This window comes from Myotis yumanensis, unplaced genomic scaffold (assembly GCF_028538775.1).
Source record: "Myotis yumanensis isolate MYYU_CA2020_CCGP unplaced genomic scaffold, mMyoYum1.0.hap1 SCAF_2, whole genome shotgun sequence".
In the NCBI taxonomy this organism is placed as follows: Eukaryota; Metazoa; Chordata; class Mammalia; order Chiroptera; family Vespertilionidae; genus Myotis; species Myotis yumanensis.
Window position 1 is genome coordinate 37,771,161 of NW_027223753.1, and position 18,096 is coordinate 37,789,256.

The 18,096-nt window shown below is 39.4% G+C and overlaps 1 protein-coding gene across 1 annotated transcript in view; it reads right to left on the reverse strand.

Moving 5' to 3' along the window:
- Positions 1 to 4,768: 4,768 nt before the first annotated feature.
- The window catches only part of TMEM59 (transmembrane protein 59), a 29,391-nt gene continuing 16,063 nt past the window's right edge, over positions 4,769 to 18,096 (reverse strand). Inside the window, exons 7-8 of the mRNA XM_070405191.1 lie at positions 16,098 to 16,206; positions 4,769 to 5,391 (exon numbers count right to left, since the gene is read on the reverse strand). Coding sequence (XP_070261292.1) covers positions 5,236 to 5,391; positions 16,098 to 16,206 — 265 coding nt within the window. The 3' untranslated portion in view covers positions 4,769 to 5,235. The remainder of the gene's footprint in view (positions 5,392 to 16,097; positions 16,207 to 18,096) is intronic.

Here is an 18,096-nt window from a genome sequence, read left to right on the forward strand (position 1 = left end):
ATTGTTTAATGCAGGTGATCCAAATTTGACTGACGTTTACAGACTTAAGCATTATTAAATTAACAGAGGTGGGGTTCCAATGAATGCATGATGGTCTATCTTGAGGTAACATTATCAAGAGCTTTTGTTGAAATCTCTCATTTCTAATCCATTGCTAATTTCTTTGCATCCAAGCTTTCAATTATTTCTGTTCCAATGTTGTAAAAACAGTCTATACTAATAATAGAGGAATATGCAAATTGTCCAGGATGCCATCACAATAACGACCAAACAGCAGGCTGCGTGGGGCGACAAGGCCGGCAGGGGGATTAGTGAGGGATGACCAACAACTGAACAGCAGGCTGCGTGGTGGGTGGCAAGGGGGGCAATTGAGGGTAACCAGGCTGGCGGGGAGGGGGGGGGGAGCAGTTGGGGGTGACCAGGCTGGCAGGGGGGGCAGTTGGGGGCAATCAGGTCGGCAAGCAGAGGTGGTTAGGGGTGATCAGGCTGGCAGGCAGGTGAGCAGTTAGGAGCTAGCAGTCCAGGATTGTGAGAGGGATGTCTGACTGCTGGTTTAGGCCTGATCCCGGATTGGAGAGGGTGCAGGCTGGGCTGAGGGAACCCTCCCATGCACAAATTTCGTGCACCGGGCCTCTAGTTAAAGTATAAAAAGCATAGGAGAAGTAGTAAAAGAAGCCCAAATAATTTAGAATTGAACAAACAAATATTCTACTCTTAGAGATGACAAAGCAAGCCCGCTGATATGGCTCAGTGGTTGAACATCAATCTATGAACAAGGAAGTCATGGTTCAATTCCCGGTCAGGGCATATGCCCAGGTTGTGGGCTCAATCCCCAGTGGGAGGCAGCCAGTTGATGATTCTCTCTCATCATTGATGTTTCTCTCTCTCTCCCTCTCCCTTCCTCTGTGAAATCAGTAACAATATATTTTTTAAAAATGACAAAGTAATATCAGGCAACTTCTGAACCAGGAGTTCAGTGAACTTGGATGGGAAAAAATTAAATCATTTTTTCACTAACTTCTAACTGAAATATAGCATTTCCTTTAGTTAGGAACAGAGGCAACAATTGAGAGCAGTATTAGCAGTACCTGTGACTTTATCACCAACAGAAGTCACATTTAGATATCAAATTATGGTTGTTGCATATGTTTTGAAATAATAATTTGATATTGCATCATAGAAATTTCTGAGACAAGATAGACTAGATGATCTGATAATTTTTATTTACTAAAAATATCTATATATTTAAAAGCCTAAGTGACCATCTGACCGGTAGCTATGACACACGACCACCAGGCAGCAGATGCTCAATGCAGGAGCTGCTGAGCTGCAGTGACTTGGCAGCATTGGTTCTTGGGTGACGTACCCGGAACCAGAGAGGAGGGAGCCTGATTTGGGGTGCATCACCCGAGAACCGCTCTCTCACAATCCGGGACCCCTTGGGGGATGTTTGGCCCAATCCCTGCAGGCCAGGCCGAGGGACCCCACCGGTGCATGAATCTGTGCACCGGGCCTTGAGTATATAAATAAAAGGTATCCATGAAGTTTTGTGAAAAGACTGGGTATCATTCATTATGGTGACTACTGTCTATTTAATTGCATGAATTAGTATGTCTCACCCTAGGGGCCTGAACCAAAGACCTAAGGAGTTTGGGAGGTTTGGACCAGAGACTCAAGGGCCTTGAGATTTTGCCTAGGACCAAGATAAACTTTTCAAGAAGATGCTTTTTACATGATACCTGTCTTATGGAAACAAGTGAAGTTGGGCCCATTCAAGAAAGGCTAAACTGTTACTTTAGGACAGCGATTTTCAACGTTTTTTCACCTCATGGCACCCATAAACGACTAGTAATTACTAAAATTCTGCGCACCAAAAAAGATTTTTTGCCAATCTGACAAAAAAAACAGGTATAATTTCGATTCATTCACACTGGACGGCTATTGTTGGCTGTTGTGCTCTTTTTAATATGACAACCTGAGGCAGTGGTCGTCAAACTCATTAGTCAACAGAGCCAAATATCAATAGTACAACGATTGAAATTTCTTTTGAGAGCTAAATTTTTTAAACTTAAACTATATAGGTAGGTACATTGTTATTAACTTAATGAGGGTACTCCTAAACTGGCCTTTGCTAAAAACGTCCTCAATCTGATTTGAGGTACATTTGCTGAGGTCAACCCCTTCCAACTCTCCCATCCACACTCGTCTTGTATACTTGTTTCGTCTATCTCCTTTTGTTCATCCTCTCTATATGTCCAAACCATCTCAACATACCTTTCTCAATCCTTGACACTACATCTTCTTTCACTCCACAACGTTCCCTAAAATTAACTTAATAAACTTTAAAGTTTTAAGTCAACTTCACACTGTATGTGTGCACCCGCACGTGGTATTTTGTGGAAGAGCCACACTCAAGGGGCCAAAGAGCCACATGTGGCTCGCGAGCCACGGTTTGCCGACCACTGACGTAAGGAAAGAGAGGTCAGTGTCCCTGACTAAATAGTCAGGTATTGCATGTTTTAAAAAACTCTTGCAGCACAGAAGTTGAAACTAGCTGTTTAGGAGAAGAGGACCAAAGGCTCAGCTTTATTGCTTTTGTTAGAATTTTCAAGTCAAGCATTTTTTACAATTGTAGGAAATAGGATTCTGTGATCCATCTCCAGCATAGCCAACTTTTAATGGAAACAGTTACTCAATTTCCCCAGGGCAAACAGAATGTAGGGCGGAGGGAAGAGGACATAAGAACAAAGAACTGTGTATGGGAGCCACCACCACGGTGGAAACCCCCAAGGCACCCGCCTCCAATAGATAGAGGGAGGTGGAGACAACTAGGAAAGGCCTCAGCCCAATTTTTTAAATGTCCCAATGGGAGACAATAAGACCTAGGCGACATATGAGGAAATATTAACCCCATAGTACTCGGCCAATGAGGAACCGGAGGAGGGACTCTCGCACCCTAGGGGGATAAATAGGCTGTGATCACCACTCCATGTGTGCCTGTACAACCAGATAGACACCCACTCTTGAGAACTTATTAAGTATGGTCTCGTTTTCACCATACTTCTGTCTCTGAGTCCATTATTTTAATTTGAACAGGTGAGCATTTCTGACAACAATGTCTTTTTTTTTTTGGTGGGGAGAATTTTTTTTAATTTTTGAAAATGTCAGTCTGGTTTAATCATGCTAAAATATAAAAGAGGGCAGGACTGGTCAGGGTCAGGGTCAGGGTTAGGGTTAGGGTTAAAAAAAAAAAAAGAGGGCAGGATTGATTGGGTTTTCACATACAGGAATTATAAAGAAAAGGGGAAAGTTTGTTGCACTTGGATCAAAATATATTTTATTGATTTTTTTTTTTTTTTACAGAGAGGAAGGGAGAGGGATAGATCAATACTTTCAAGACAATTGAGGATATCTCAGGGAAAACCATATTCAGGAAGCAAAGAAAAACAAAACCAAGGGTAGGTGAGAGAATACAGGACAATCATATAGTTGTCCTTCTTATCTAGATATTACTCTTATTGTTCTGTTTTCATAAGGGAGGGCTTTCCTAACAGTGGGCTGACTCCTACAAATCTGCAGCATTTTGTATAGTTCTCCCTCACTGATCTGAGGTTTTCTTCACTGGATGTATTTCAAGTAAACCTGTACCTGACACTAAACACAAACCATGGCTGGGAAATGAGACAACCAGGCTTTTTTAAAAGGTGTACTCCCAATCCCTGTGTTCTATAACTGTTTTCTCACAAAGAATGAGAGATGATGACTGCTTGACAACTCTTTAATAATTACACCTCTCTTCCACACCTGGATGTGTGCACATATCTTCTAAGTATCCATCTTTCAAATCTAGACAAACTATTTTAAAAACTAAAACCTGTATTTTGTGACCAGTGTCTTACTTGATTAGTTGTTATTGTATTTTTTTGACTCGGAGAAAGCTGATGACTAAGCTGAAAGGTAAGTGTGCAATCCACTCTTTAGTCAAAAAGCACTACTTCAGTTGCCAACAATGTTCCTATGTGTAAGGAATATTGGTTTGCAAAGTTATTTAATATTTCATGGTAAAATAAAACCGAATCACGTTAAGATTCTGTTATCTATGTTACCAGATATCACTCTTATTTTAAAATCTGTATTATTATACGTAAAGGAATAATAGTAATAGCTTTTGCCAAATGAAATCTAGTCTAATTCTTACTGTCAAAATGAAAAGTTTTCTCTGAAAATATCTTTAAGCTTATACTTGATATGCTTTCTAATAGAGAAAAATAGTTCTTGGGAAAGACTCAACAAAAATCTATAGCCTGTGCAATAATATAAAATGCACTTCTAACTCTAGAGAGTTTTGCTCTGTGGTTAGAGTGTCAGCACTCGGACCAAAGGGTCTCGGGTTCAATTCTGGATCAAGGGCATGTACCTTGGTTGCAGACTTGATCCCTGGCTTGGGTTGGGGCGGCGGGAGGCAACCAATCGATGCGTCTCCCTCATGTTGATGTTTCTCTCTCTCTCTTGCTCCCTCCCTTCCACTCTCTCTAAAAATCAATGGAAAAATATCTTCAGGTGAGGATTTTTTTTAAAAAAAAGCACTTCTGACCACATTGTTTTTGTTTCAGTTTGTTTCCTGATCATCATATTGTATAGCAATATGTATTACTACCACAGCAATAGGTATTAATAGAACATTTCATAATTTTTGTCTAGATTGGGTAGGGGTGAGAGGAAAGATCTGGAAAATCAGGAGTATATTAACTCAAATTTCGGCACATAATTATTCAAATAAAATTTTAATGATTTCAGTTCAATACAACTGAAAATGTAGTGTAAGGGCATTTCCTGCTAAACTTCAAATTACAAGTTGTGGGCCATTTCTGAGCAGAAGCATCATATCCTACTGAATATTCAGTTTAATCACTAAAGTGATTGATGGTATCATGGTGAGAGGTGGGGAAAAACAATGATCAGCTCATAGAATGTGGCTAAATAGGAAAACAAAAACAATGCAAATAATAAAGAAGCTACAGATATTAAAATAATAATACAATCCCAAATATCCATCTCTTAAATTACTAGAAAAAAATTACAGCAAATATAGTCTTCTCAGATTTGGGTAAATTTATTTTCATTTTATAGTGATTTTTAAGCCCTATATCCAATGAAACCAATTTTAAAAGCTCTATGAGAAATGAATATTTAGATAGCTATTACACTTTTCTTAATAAAAAAAAAAGAAAAAGTTTAAATTTCTGAATGAGCAAGATTCACTTTTGTGGGTAGAGGCCCTGCTTCTTCATGATCTTCCACTTGAGATCTAACAACCACAAGAGAAGAAGCTGGATATCTGTTTAGTTTTTGTTCATTCACAAATTCCAAGTCGCCATAGATACTCAGCTTCTGCAAGAGAAAATCAATGCATATTAGAATTTGGATAATTAGAAACTTCACTAAGTAAGTCTTCAATAACAATTTAATCTACGGGTATTTTGTAATAAAATAAAATAAAATAAAATTCTATAAATGTCCTCAAGAATGAAGAATGCTTTTACTCAAAGTGTTACAGATAGGTGATTCAGCTGCCAGTAATGGCAAAGAAAACTTTTCCACATGTCCCACGTTAAAATATTTAGAAGCATAACAACAGAGATCAAGAAAAACTGCTCAGGTTTAAATGGAGTTAGTGTGGTCATACCAAGAGCACTTATTTGGGATATTTGATTTTTTAAGTGATCCATTCCTTCAAGATCTTAGTTCTCTGACCAACTTGTCTAATGATTTGGAATAAGTTTCTCTGCTACTAAATGTTTTAACTTAATATATTTGGAAAATATGTGCTATTTTAAAAGGCTGTGAGAACAATGAATTTACATGAAACATTTTAACACTGAAAGGTCTTCACAAACATATAAAAGCTCCTTAAATTATCATATCCAAGAAAATAGTAAAACAACAAAAGAATTAAAGCATAAAATATTCACTGCAAATGTTATAAAACTCACTGGAGTATAACAGTTATGCCTAACATCTTTTGAAAGTATGTCTATTTAGATGTAGGTTATCTCCTAAAAGCAGAAAAGCTGAATGAAAAGTATTTACTAAGAAAGAGGATAGATTTGTTGTTAACTCGTACAGCAATACATCTCTGTGTCATGAGTGAAACACTGAAGTGCTGACTTTACTAAGAGGATAAGTGACTGATTATAGAGCAAGAACCACATGAAAATACTTAGTATCGGAAAGGTGCATTTAAAAGATGTTGAATAAAGAGCACTTTTAAGAATTTAAGTATCCATCAATACCGATATGTGCTACAACATGGATGAACCTTGAAATCATCATGCTAAGTGAAAGAGGCCAACCATCAGAGACCACGTATTGGTTGCCTATGGCTGGGGTGGTGGTGTGGTGGTGGTGGTGCTTGGGAAAAAATGGGGAGTGGCTACGAATGAGTATGAGTTTTCTTTCTGGGGTAATAAAAATATTCAAAAAGTGATTGCCGAATCGAAGATGGCGGCATAGGTAAACACCGGAGACTGCCGCCGTGGACAACCACTTCAAAAATACAACTAAAAGTCGGAGCGGACATCAACCAGAACCACGGGAAGGCTGGCTGAGGAGAGTCTCTTCAACTAGAAGCAAAAACAACAGCATTCCGACGCTCAGCGGAGGCGCAGTGTGGAAAATTTAAAGGTACGGCGGTGCGGTGGTGAGGGTGCGTGCGCAAAGCGGGCTGGTGGCTGAGGGCGCGATTGTCGTTTTCAATCAGGAGGGAGTCTCAGACTCTGGGCTACAGATCCGGGCGAGTCTCTAGGGACCCAGACTCAAACGGCAGAAGTGGGACTGTCTGGCTACGGCCCCTCCGAGGTTTGCAGCGATTGCTGGGACAGAGAGGCAGAGCCCCTGGGGACGGACTGAGAGTGGCCATAGCTGCTCCCTCCCCCCCGCCCTGTTGAGCCCGCCCCGCCCAAACCCTGCGCGCAGCCATTTGCCGATCGCCTCAGGCAAGGGCTGGACTAGCGCCTCCCCTGAGGACTGAAGTTTTCCCACAGCTGATTTCCACAGCCAGTCGGCCTGGTGGTCAAATCCCTCTAGTGTTAACTACAACAATTAAGGCTTGGCTAGAACAAGACTGCGCACAGAGACCACAAGGGGGTGCACCAAGAAAGCATAAAAGATGCGGAGACAAAAAAACATGACAGAAATGGAGGATATGGAGCTAAGAATCGCAATTTTGAGGGCTTGCCATAAATTTGTGCAGAGCCTCACGAAAACTAATGAGACCCTCGATGCTACGATAAAGAAATTAGAAAGTAAGCATACACGGACTGAAATAAAGAATATTATACCCAATAGCAGACCAGAGGAGCACAAGAATCAAACCAAAGATTCGACAAACACCCAATTGGAAAAGCAAAATGAAAAAAGAATCCGAAAGTGTGAAGATAGTGTAAGGAGCCTCTGGGACAGCTTTAAGCGGACTAATATCAGAGTCATTGGAGTGCCAGAAGATGAGAGACAGCAAGATATTGAAAATCTATTTCAAGAAATAATGGCAGAAAACTTCCCCCACCTGGAGAAAGAAATGGACTTACAGGTCCAAGAAGCGCAGAGAACCCCAAACAAAAGGAATCCAAAGAGGACCACACCAAGACACATCATAATTAAAATGCCAAGAGCAAAAGACAAAGAGAAAATCTTAAAAGCAGCAAGAGAAAGACAGTCAGTTACCTACAAGGGAATACCCATACGACTGTCAGCTGATTTCTCAACAGAAACTTTGCAGGCCAGAAGGGAATGGCAAGAAATATTCAAAGTGCTGAATACCAAGAACCTACAACCAAGATTACTTTATCCAGCAAAGCTATCATTCAGAATTGACGGTCAGATAAAGAGCTTCACAGATAAGGAAAAGCTAAAGGAGTTCATCACCGCCAAACCAGTATTATATGAAATGCTGAAAGGTATCCTTTAAGAAGAGGAAGAAGAAGAAAAAGGTAAAGATACAAATTATGAACAACAAATATGCATCTATCAACAAATGAATCTAAGAATCAAGTGAATAAATAACCTGATGTACAGAATGAACTGGTGACTATAATGAATCAGGGACATAGAAAGGGAATGGACTGACTATTCTTGGGGGAAAAGGGGTGTGGGAGATGCGGGAAGTGACTGGACAAAAATCATGCACCTATGGATGAACTCAGCGGGTGGGGAGTGAGGGTGGAGGGTGGGGTGGGAGCTGGAAGGAGGGGAGTTATGGGGGGAAAAAAGAGGAACAAATGTAATAATCTGAACAATAAAGATTAAAAAAAAAAAAAAAGTGATTGCCATGATGATTGCTTCCTTGTTTCATGTTTCCGATATGGTTTGCTGACTACTGTTCAAGGCAATAAGGAGATGACCCAGTACCTTATATTTTTCCATTAAGAGAATGCCCTCCAGACAGATTCAGTGGTTGATGGACTGGACATGGATCTAATATTGTGTGGCCTCCTTAAAACCCAGAATTAACATGTGATAATCTGCTCTGGGGTACTGTGAAAGAAAAACTCTACCTAATAACATTTAAAGACCTTGAAAGAGCAACCAAGAACTGTGAGAATGATTTCAAACATCAACATGAAAGCAAGTGAAGAGATGGAGGTGAGGTGGGAGATAGTATAAAGGGAACCACTTAATTCCTCATCCCAGTAAGAAGACATTAGATAATGTCTAAAGCTGGCAAAACAAAACAAAATGAAACAAAACCAAAAGTTAAAATTTTAAAAATGTTAACTATTTGGAAAAAATTTTAAACTACTGGCTTAGCCCAGTTGGTGTGGCTGTGATTGAGTGTCGACCTATGAACCAGGAGATCAAGGTTCAATTCCCAGTCAGGGAACATGCCTAGGTTGCAGGCTCAATCCCCAGTAAGGGATGTGCAGAAAGCATCCGATCAATGATTCTCTCTCATCTTTTGATATTTCTCTCTCTCCCTCTCCCTTCCTCTCTGAATCAGTAAAAACATATTTTATTTTATTTTTTTATTTTATTTTTTTAATTAAATTTTTATTGTTCAGATTACATTTGTTCCTCTCCCCCCCCCCATAACTCCCCTCCTTCCAGTTCCCACCCCACCCTCCGCCCTCACTCCCCACCCACTGTCCTCATCCATAGGTGCACGATTTTTGTCCAGTCTCTTCCCGAATCTCCCATTCCCCTTTCCCGCAAGAATAGTCAGTCCATTCCCTTTCTATGTCCCTGATTCATTATAATCACCAGTTCATTCTGTACATCAGATTATTTATTCACTTGATTCTTAGATTCACTTGTTGATAGATGCATGTTTGTTGTTCACAATTTGTATCTTTACCTTTTTCTTCTTCCTCTTCTGAAAGGATACCTTTCAGTATTTCGTATAATACTGGTTTAGTGGTGATGAACTCCTTTAGCTTTTCCTTGTCTGTGAAGCTCTTTATCTGACCTTCAATTCTGAATGATAGCTTTGCTGGATAAAGTAATCTTGGTTGTAGGTTCTTGGTATTCAGCACTTTGAATATTTCTTGCCATTCCCTTCTGGCCTGCAAAGTTTCTGTTGAGAAATCAGCTGACAGTCGTATGGGTATTCCCTTGTAGGTAATTGAGTCTCTTTCTCTTGCTGCTTTTAAGATTCTCTCTTTGTCTTTTGCTCTTGGCATTTTAATTATGATGTGTCTTGGTGTGGTCCTCTTTGGATTCCTTTTGTTTGGAGTTCTCTGCGCTTCTTGGACCTGTAAGTCCATTTCTTTCACCAGGTGGGGGAAGTTTTCTGCCATTATTTCTTGAAATAGGTTTTCAATATCTTGCTGTCTTTCATCTTCTGGCACCCCTATTATTCTGATGTTGGTACGCTTGAAACTGTCCCAGAGGCTCCTTACACTATCTTCACACTTTCGGATTCTTTTTTCATTTTGCTTTTCCAATTGGGTGTTTTTTGTCAAATCTTTGGTTTGATTCTTGTGCTCCTCTGGTCTGCTATTGGGTATAATATTCTTTATTTCAGTCCGTGTATGCTTACTTTCTAATTTCTTTATCGTAGCATCGAGGGTCTCATTAGTTTTCGTGAGGCTCTCCACAAGTTTCTTGCAAGCCCTCAAAATTGCGATTCTTAGCTCCATATCCTCCATTTCTGTCATGTTTTTTTGTCTCCGCATCTTTTATGCTTTCTTGGTGCACCCCTTTGTGGTCTTTGTGCGCAGTCTTGTTCTAGCCAAGCCTTAATTGTTGTAGTTAACACTAGAGGGATTTGACCACCAGGCCGACTGGCTGTAGGAATCACCTGTGTGGAAAACTTCAGTCCTCTGGGGAGGCGCTAGACCAGCCTTTGCCTGAGGCGATTGGCAAATGGCTCTGCGCAGGGCCCGGGCGGGGCGGGCTCAACAGGGCGGGGGGAGGGAGCAGCTATGGCCACTCTCAGTCCGTCTCCAGGGGCTCTGCCTCTCTGTCCCCACAACCGCTGCAAACCTCGGAGGGACCGTAGCCAGACAGTCCCGCTTCTGCCGTTTGAGTCTGGGTCCCTAGAGACTCGCCCGGATCTGTAGCCCAGAGTCTGAGACTCACTCCTGATTGAAAACGACAACCGCGCCCTCAGCCACCAGCCCGCTTTGCGCGCGCACCGCCGCACCACCGTACCTTGAAATTTTCCACACTGCGCCTCCTCTAAGCCTCGTAATGCTGTTGTTTTTCCTTCTAGTTGAAGAGTCTCTCCTCAGCCAGCCTTCCTGTGGTTCTGGGTGATGTCCGTTCCGTCTTTTAGTTGTATTTTTGAAGTGGTTGTTCGAGGCAGCGAACTCTGGTGTTTACCTATGCCGCCATCTTGGTTTCTCCGAGTAAAAACATATTTTAAAAAAACCTATTGGATGTAGTTTATCTCAGAAGTGAGGAAGAGGAAGATTTAATTTATGTTAATGTATTACTTCTAAAAGTTAAAAAATTTTAATTAAAAAAATATTTTTAATGTATTAATATGTATTTGAGCTTTAGGCCTGGCTCTGCCACTAATCAGTTATGTAATCTTTGATAAGTTATTTACTTAAATCTTTTCTAAAACTCAGTTTCTTAACAGAATTTGGATTAAAAAGCTATGGCATTTATATTGTTTTCTGATTGTCTGACTCTTTTATGAGACTTAAAGCTTCTAAATGGCAACGTTCTTAGTCTTTTTTTTTGTAAGAGGAAGAAAATAATGTTTATTATAGTTTAAGACATGTTTCACCCTACTTCCTGACCCTTAGAAGCCTTAAACTTTGTTCCTTCTTGATCTTATTCTTCATTGTACCTTTAATCCCTTGAACAGGGTCTGACACATAATAAATTATCCATAAATATATGAGATTCAATAACATTAATGTTATTAGGAGTTTTCTAATAACTGAATACATGAAATCAGATGATCATGGTTTTGACAAACAAAGAAAAAGGCAGCATACATATAAAGAGATAACAATGAAGCAGCATGTATAGCAGGGGTGGGCAACCTTTTTTCTTCCAAGGGCCATTGGGATATTTATAGCATCATTCCAGGGCCACACAAAATTATCAACTTAAAAAATTAGTCAGCTATATTTGCTCAAACATTTAATTAACTCACCCCTAATGCCTTGGCAGGGCCAGACCAAATGACTTTGGGAAACCAAATGTTCTCTACCCCTGATGTGTATCAACATCTGTTGCTGTAACAACGTTCTGAGGCTGCCTGATCTCTAAAAAGGAATATCCAAAACTGCTAACCCCTGTCCTTATATGTTGTTTGATCTGCCTGACAAGGACCACTATGGAATGACAACTCTTTATTATTTTAAATAGATAACTCAACAAGAGAAAGTGTCATCCCATTAAGTTTCAAAAATGACATCACAAATGTGAAATAACAGAGGAAAAAATGTGGAGAAAAGAAGATCAAAATCTTTATGTATCAAGTCACTCAAAATGACACTGCTTTAAGATTAACAAAGGAAATGAAATTCTTTGCCAACTCTTTTTGGCCATTATGATCAAATGATATATGATGAATATCTAATTATGTGCAAAGCAGGTTAAAAATAAATTATTTCAGAGCTTTCCTAAATAAGAAAAATAAAGCTGTTCATAAATTTCTAAGACCACATTCCAGATATCTATTACAACCATTTTAAGCTTTGTTTGTAGTGACTGCAAAGAAAGCTTTTTATATTTCACTGGAGGCATGTTGCACGAAATTTGTGCACTAGAGGCAGGGGGTGGGGGGTGGTCCCTCAGCCCAGCCTGTGCCCTCTCGCAGTCCGGGACCCCTCACTCCTTACCACCAGAGCCTCTCCCGCCACTGCTGCTGCACTTGCCAGCCATGAGCCTGGCTTCTGGCTGAGCAGCACTCCTGTGGGAGCACACTGACCACCAGGGGGCAGCTCCTGCATTGAGCATCTGCCCCCTGGTGGTCAGTGCAAGTCATAGTGACCGGTCGTTCTGCTGTTCAGTTGATTTGCATATTAGCCATTTATTATATAGGATGCTTAAGCTCCAAGATACTAGGTCTGTACTTAAGAGACACACATTCTCCCAGCAGGCTTATGATTTCCCATAAGCACACAGGATCATATATGTAAATAACATAACACAATCTAAATAATACTGCTCACAGATGAGTTATACTTGTACTAGAGGCCTGGTGCCGTGCCCTCCGAGGGTCCCTCAGCCCGGTCTGTGCTCTCTTGCAGTCTGAGAGCCCTCTGGGGATGTCCGACTGCCAGCTTAGGCCCGCTCCCTTGGGCCGGCAGTCGGACATCCGTAGCACTGCTGCAGAAGCGGGAGAGGCTCCCACCACCACTGCTGCACTCGCCAGCAGTGAGCCCGGCTTCTGGCTGAGAGGTGCTCCTCCTGTGGGAGTGCACTGACCACCAGGGGGCAGCTCCTGCATTGAGAGTCTGCCCCTGGTGGTCAGTGCGCCTCATAGTGACTGGTTGTTCTGCTGTTTGGTCAATTTGCATATTAGCCTTTTATTATATAGGATAGTTAAAATGGAGTCTCATGTTACTATGGAGAGGGGTCAGAAACAATTTATGTTCTAATAAAAAAAATCAATGAAAAGGCTTTATAAAGAAAGTAAAGTTTAAAATAGGTAGCTTTTGGCCAAGAAAATCCAAACAACTTTCTAATGCTAAGTTCTCATTATTTTTACAGTAAACAAAGAAAACACCAGAGAAGGAATACCTATACTACAATATTTTTAAACAAGAAACAAAACTTTAATATGTATTAAAAATTATTTATACTAAAAATAAATCCATTCTAATGACAACACAACAATAGTTCTGTATGATAGGATGAGTGATTTCTTTTCTGCTTCTTTATATGTACTTTACAAATTTCTACCCTAAGTATAAAGAATTTTTATAATAAAACTAGAGGACTGGTGCATGAAAATTCGTACACTCGGGGGTGGGGGGGTGCCAGCCTGTGCCCTTTTGCAGACTAGGAGCCCTTGTTGGATGTCTGACTGACAGGCCTAAGCCGCCGTCTGGCCTCCCTCTGCAGGAGGCGACCCGCAGGCCAATCAGGGAATGGCACTAGCCAGTGAGTGGCTGGCCCTGCCCCCGCATTGCTGTCCATTCCGCCATTCAGTCGATTTGCATATTAGGCTTTTATTATATAGGATAGGATATATGGTTGAACACAACATTAATACCTAGCCAAAGTGTGGTTTCACATACAAAGTAAAGCCTAAAATGAATGATTCCAAATGGCTGTTTTCCACACATTTTTCTAGAAAATGTATCTTCTTAGAAAAGTCTAGCTCCATGAGGTTATAGCCATAATTTTAATTGTTAAGTATAGGAAGAAGAGCTCTAGAGAGGAGCAAGAAAGTAACATCGCAAGGCAGATATTTGTAGGAAATGTAACAGGTGCCAAGAGAACTCTATATGGGTGGTGATTCTTTAGACTCTATGATCACAGGAATCTAGGGGGCATACGTGGGAAAAGTGAGTTGTTCCCCAAAGAATTTGAAAATAAGGGGAGAGAATTTCTCACAGAATTAAAGCTATACAATCAAAATAAAATTTATCACAGCAGAGACAACACCTAAAAGGAAAAGAGAGATCAAGTCTCTGAAAGGAAATTTCCTCAAATCTGTAAGATATAACCAAAACCACAATGAGCGGCATTGATATGTCTAAACAACACCAGAATAGGAGATCGCTTTCATAGGTAAAGAGGTAAGAGAGGAAAACAATGAAATGTCCATTTAAAACTATTTGGATAGAAAATGCTCAATTTAGTCAGTAGGCCTGGGGACCAGAATCCAGGTTGTGGTGGATTTATCAAGGTAAATTTCACCTGAGGCCAGCCATTCAGTATTTCTTGGCAATAATCAGACCAATCTCTATGTGTATCTTTTTCTTTCTTTTTTTTAACCTAGGGGTAAGGAGAAGGAACTAATGATGTAAAAAGGAAGGAATAAAGTGCCACATGGTGGAGAGGTCAACAAAGATTTACTACTATGGTTTTGTAGTTTTTTTGCCATAGGATTTAGAGTGCATGGGGTAACTAAAGGAAGTAACAGGCAACGAAAATCCTATGTAAGATGGGTAATTTCATTTTATCAGAAATAATGAAATGACTAAAATATGGACATCAGCACTAAAAATAACACAAATAATGGAGCAAGAAGATGTCATTAGTATATTCCTATCATAAGCAGTTGAGTTTTACAGAAATTTACACAATCTCTAATACTTTAATTCTTGATCCTGTTTAATTTTATCCATTTGGTTTATTCCCCTAATTTAAATTATTTTAATCAAGGTAGTTCCTTATAGTACTTCCCTGATAATCAGCTTATTCTTGTCTGTACCTGGGAAAATTATCTACCCTCTTCTCTACTAATTCATATCTACCCATTCTTCAAAGTTCAGATCAAGATCCACGTTATCTAAAAGCCTTATCTGACAATCCAGCACATGGTGTCTGCTTTCCTTAACACTTTAAACATTTATTATTTGTACCACTTAAAATCCTTATCAGCCATAGGGAAGATGGTAACAGGAAAAACACAGGAGTTGTGAATCAAAAGATAAGAGCTAATTCCAGCCTCAATACTTTCACTGCTGTGCAATCCCAGGAAGGTTAACTGGCTTTGTAAGCCTGCTAAGCCATCTATAAAGTAAATAGAACATACTGTAGAGTACTGCTGGATGTGTAAGATATATGAAAATACTTTATAAAATTTACAGAACTATATAAGTGTTAGTTATCAACATTATCCTGTTCCAATTTCTAGCTGCTTGTATCACATATCTTAAAAATATAAAATATAAATCTTAATTATTCATGCATAAACCTTATATTAAAACATATCTTTATAGTCTGTTAAGATAAAACTGTTCAAGCACCATGCTAGGCACATGCCAACTACTTATTAGAGTCTATTTTAACTTTCCTCCTTCCTTCTTTTCACTCTTTTTCTATTGCACTTTCGAGGCACAAGAGAACTAAAGTTTATTTCATTTGGAGTTGAGTTAGCCCATATTTATTATATAAATAATTCTTTCTTTGAAAGCTAAATTGAATAATCAAATTATAGACTTTTCCAAAATAAAACTCCTTTACCTTAAAAGTCAAATTTCTTGGGTCAATTAAATTTTCATTATCAAGGAACTCATAATAGTTTTCTATCTCTTTCAGGGTTAGATTCCAGAACAAAAGAACTCAAAATCAAACGCGCTGGCCTTGCTGCTTCTAAAGCAGCAATTACTCTTTAAAATTTGTGGCAATTAGTTTAAAATGCTAAGTGGGCATACAAGACTTCTTTCTTAAATATCACCTTAGAAACTGATGTCAACAGGTTTTGAAAAGCCTCAAAGAACCAGGGAGAGAAACACTTTAAACTAGCCAACATGTATGTAACTACGGTAGTTAGCTTTACAGAAAACTGGAACAGTGATGCTTGTGCTGCAAACCTGTAATTTTCATGTGTGCCAACCCCCAGGTATGTGACTGAAACCACCAAATCTTCTCCCATTCTCTTAGTAAGAATGAGAGAAAATAGGCATTTAAAATGATTAATCATGTGGCACAGTCTTCAAATGGCGTATTAGAATTAAACCTACCTCAGAGGGAACATACTGCTCCACAGCTGTAGCAACAGTTGCACAACAAATCCAGAGCAATACCATCACGGAGAGGACAAGGGTTGTGGTTAAAATCCACCCAGAGTTACTGAAAAAAAAAAAAAGAAAGAAGTATCAACAATTAGTCATGTTAAAATGTCATAATATAAGAAACAGGAGATTCTTAATAATTAAAGGCAATCAAGATTAAGTACTTAGTTTAATAATCTAATTAAAGCTTTACGGTTACTACCTTTAAAACTATTTAAAAAAAATATACTCGGAGAAGGAACTATTATAATAGATATTAGGGGTCCTGCCCGGTTTGGCTCAGTGGATAGAGCGTTGGCCTGGGGACCGAAGGGTCTCTGGTTCAATTCTGGTCAAGGGCACGTATCTGGGTTGCAGGCTCCTCTCCAGCCCTGGCTGGGGCTCATGCAGGAGGCAACCAATCCATGTGTTTCTCTCACATTGATATTTCTCTGTCTTTCCTTTTCTCTTCCACACTCTCCAAAAATCCATGGAAAAATATCCTCAGGTGAGGATTAAAAAATAAATTAAAATTAAATTTTAAAAAAAAGTTAAGAAAAAATAGATATTAGGGTAGTATGAAACCCTTCCCTCCATTTCTCAAGTTTCTGTAACATGGCTGCATCACTTTTGCAACTTAAAAAAAAATCAGACATACTGGCTTTTTGTTAAATGTATAAAATTAAAAAATTATTGTCAAGGGTAATTTTAAATTACTAAATGAGATAAGAAAAATGAAAGTGTCCTATAAATTAGACACTGCTATAAAATTTTATATGTATTATTTTGCAAGTTATTATGATGATACTAGCTTTAAGAAAACCCAATATCTCAGAATTAAGGTATAGAATAGGTAAATTATGAAATTATCATGTTTTATAAAGGGATTCACAACAGGCTTCCAGAAGTTAGCTTCTCTAGAGCATTTCAAATATTTGATCTGCCATAATTTACTTACAATTCAATTTATAAGAGTATATCTATCATGAAGTATTCTGCACCCATTACAGCACATCTTAGTAAAGATAAAATTACATCTTTCTTATGATTAAAGTATTTTTTTAAAATGTTTTTATTGATTTCAGAGAGAGGAAGGGAGAATGAGAGAGAGATAGAAACATTGATCGGCTGCCTCCTGCATGCCCACTACTGGGGATCAAGCCTGAAACCCAGGCAAGTGTCCTGTTTGGAAATCGAACCATGACCTCCTGGTTCATGGGATGACCCTGGTTCATGGGACAAAGTTCAACCAACTGAGCCATGCCGACTGAGCTGATGAAAATATCTTTTTTAAAAAATAGTATTTTTTTTACTGATTTTAGAGAGGAAGGGAGAGGGAGAGATAGAAACATTAATGATGAGAGAGAATCATCAATCGGCTGCTTCCTGCACAACCCCTACTGGGGATCAAGCCCGAAACCTGGGCATGTGCCCTTGACCAGAATCAAACCTAGGACCCTTCAGTCCACAGACCAATGCTCTATTTACTGAGCCAAACTAGCTAGGGCTGATTAAAATATCTTTTTTTAAAATATATATTTTTATTGACTTCAGAGAGGAAGGGAGAGATAGAAACCTCAATGATCAGAGAGAACAATCCATTCACTTCCTCCTGCACACCTCCTACTGGGGATCGAGCCCACAACCTGGGCATGTGCCCTTGACCAGAATCGAACCCAATTTCCATTCTGGAGGCTAAGGGCAACTTCATATCAACCAAGTGATATAATAAAAAGAAGCACTGGCATAAGGGTCAGAAGACCAGATTCCACTGACTGGCTAGGTGATCCTATATGCAATCATGGAAAAATCATGATCTTTTAAAGAGCAAACAGCTATGATAGAATAGAATGAGTAGAAGATAAAGAATTTGAAAACCGAGATTTGAATTGTAATATAATAGATATTTAACCTTGGGGTAGCTGACTCACCTCTCTGATTTACCTACTTATCACAGGGTACACTGTTC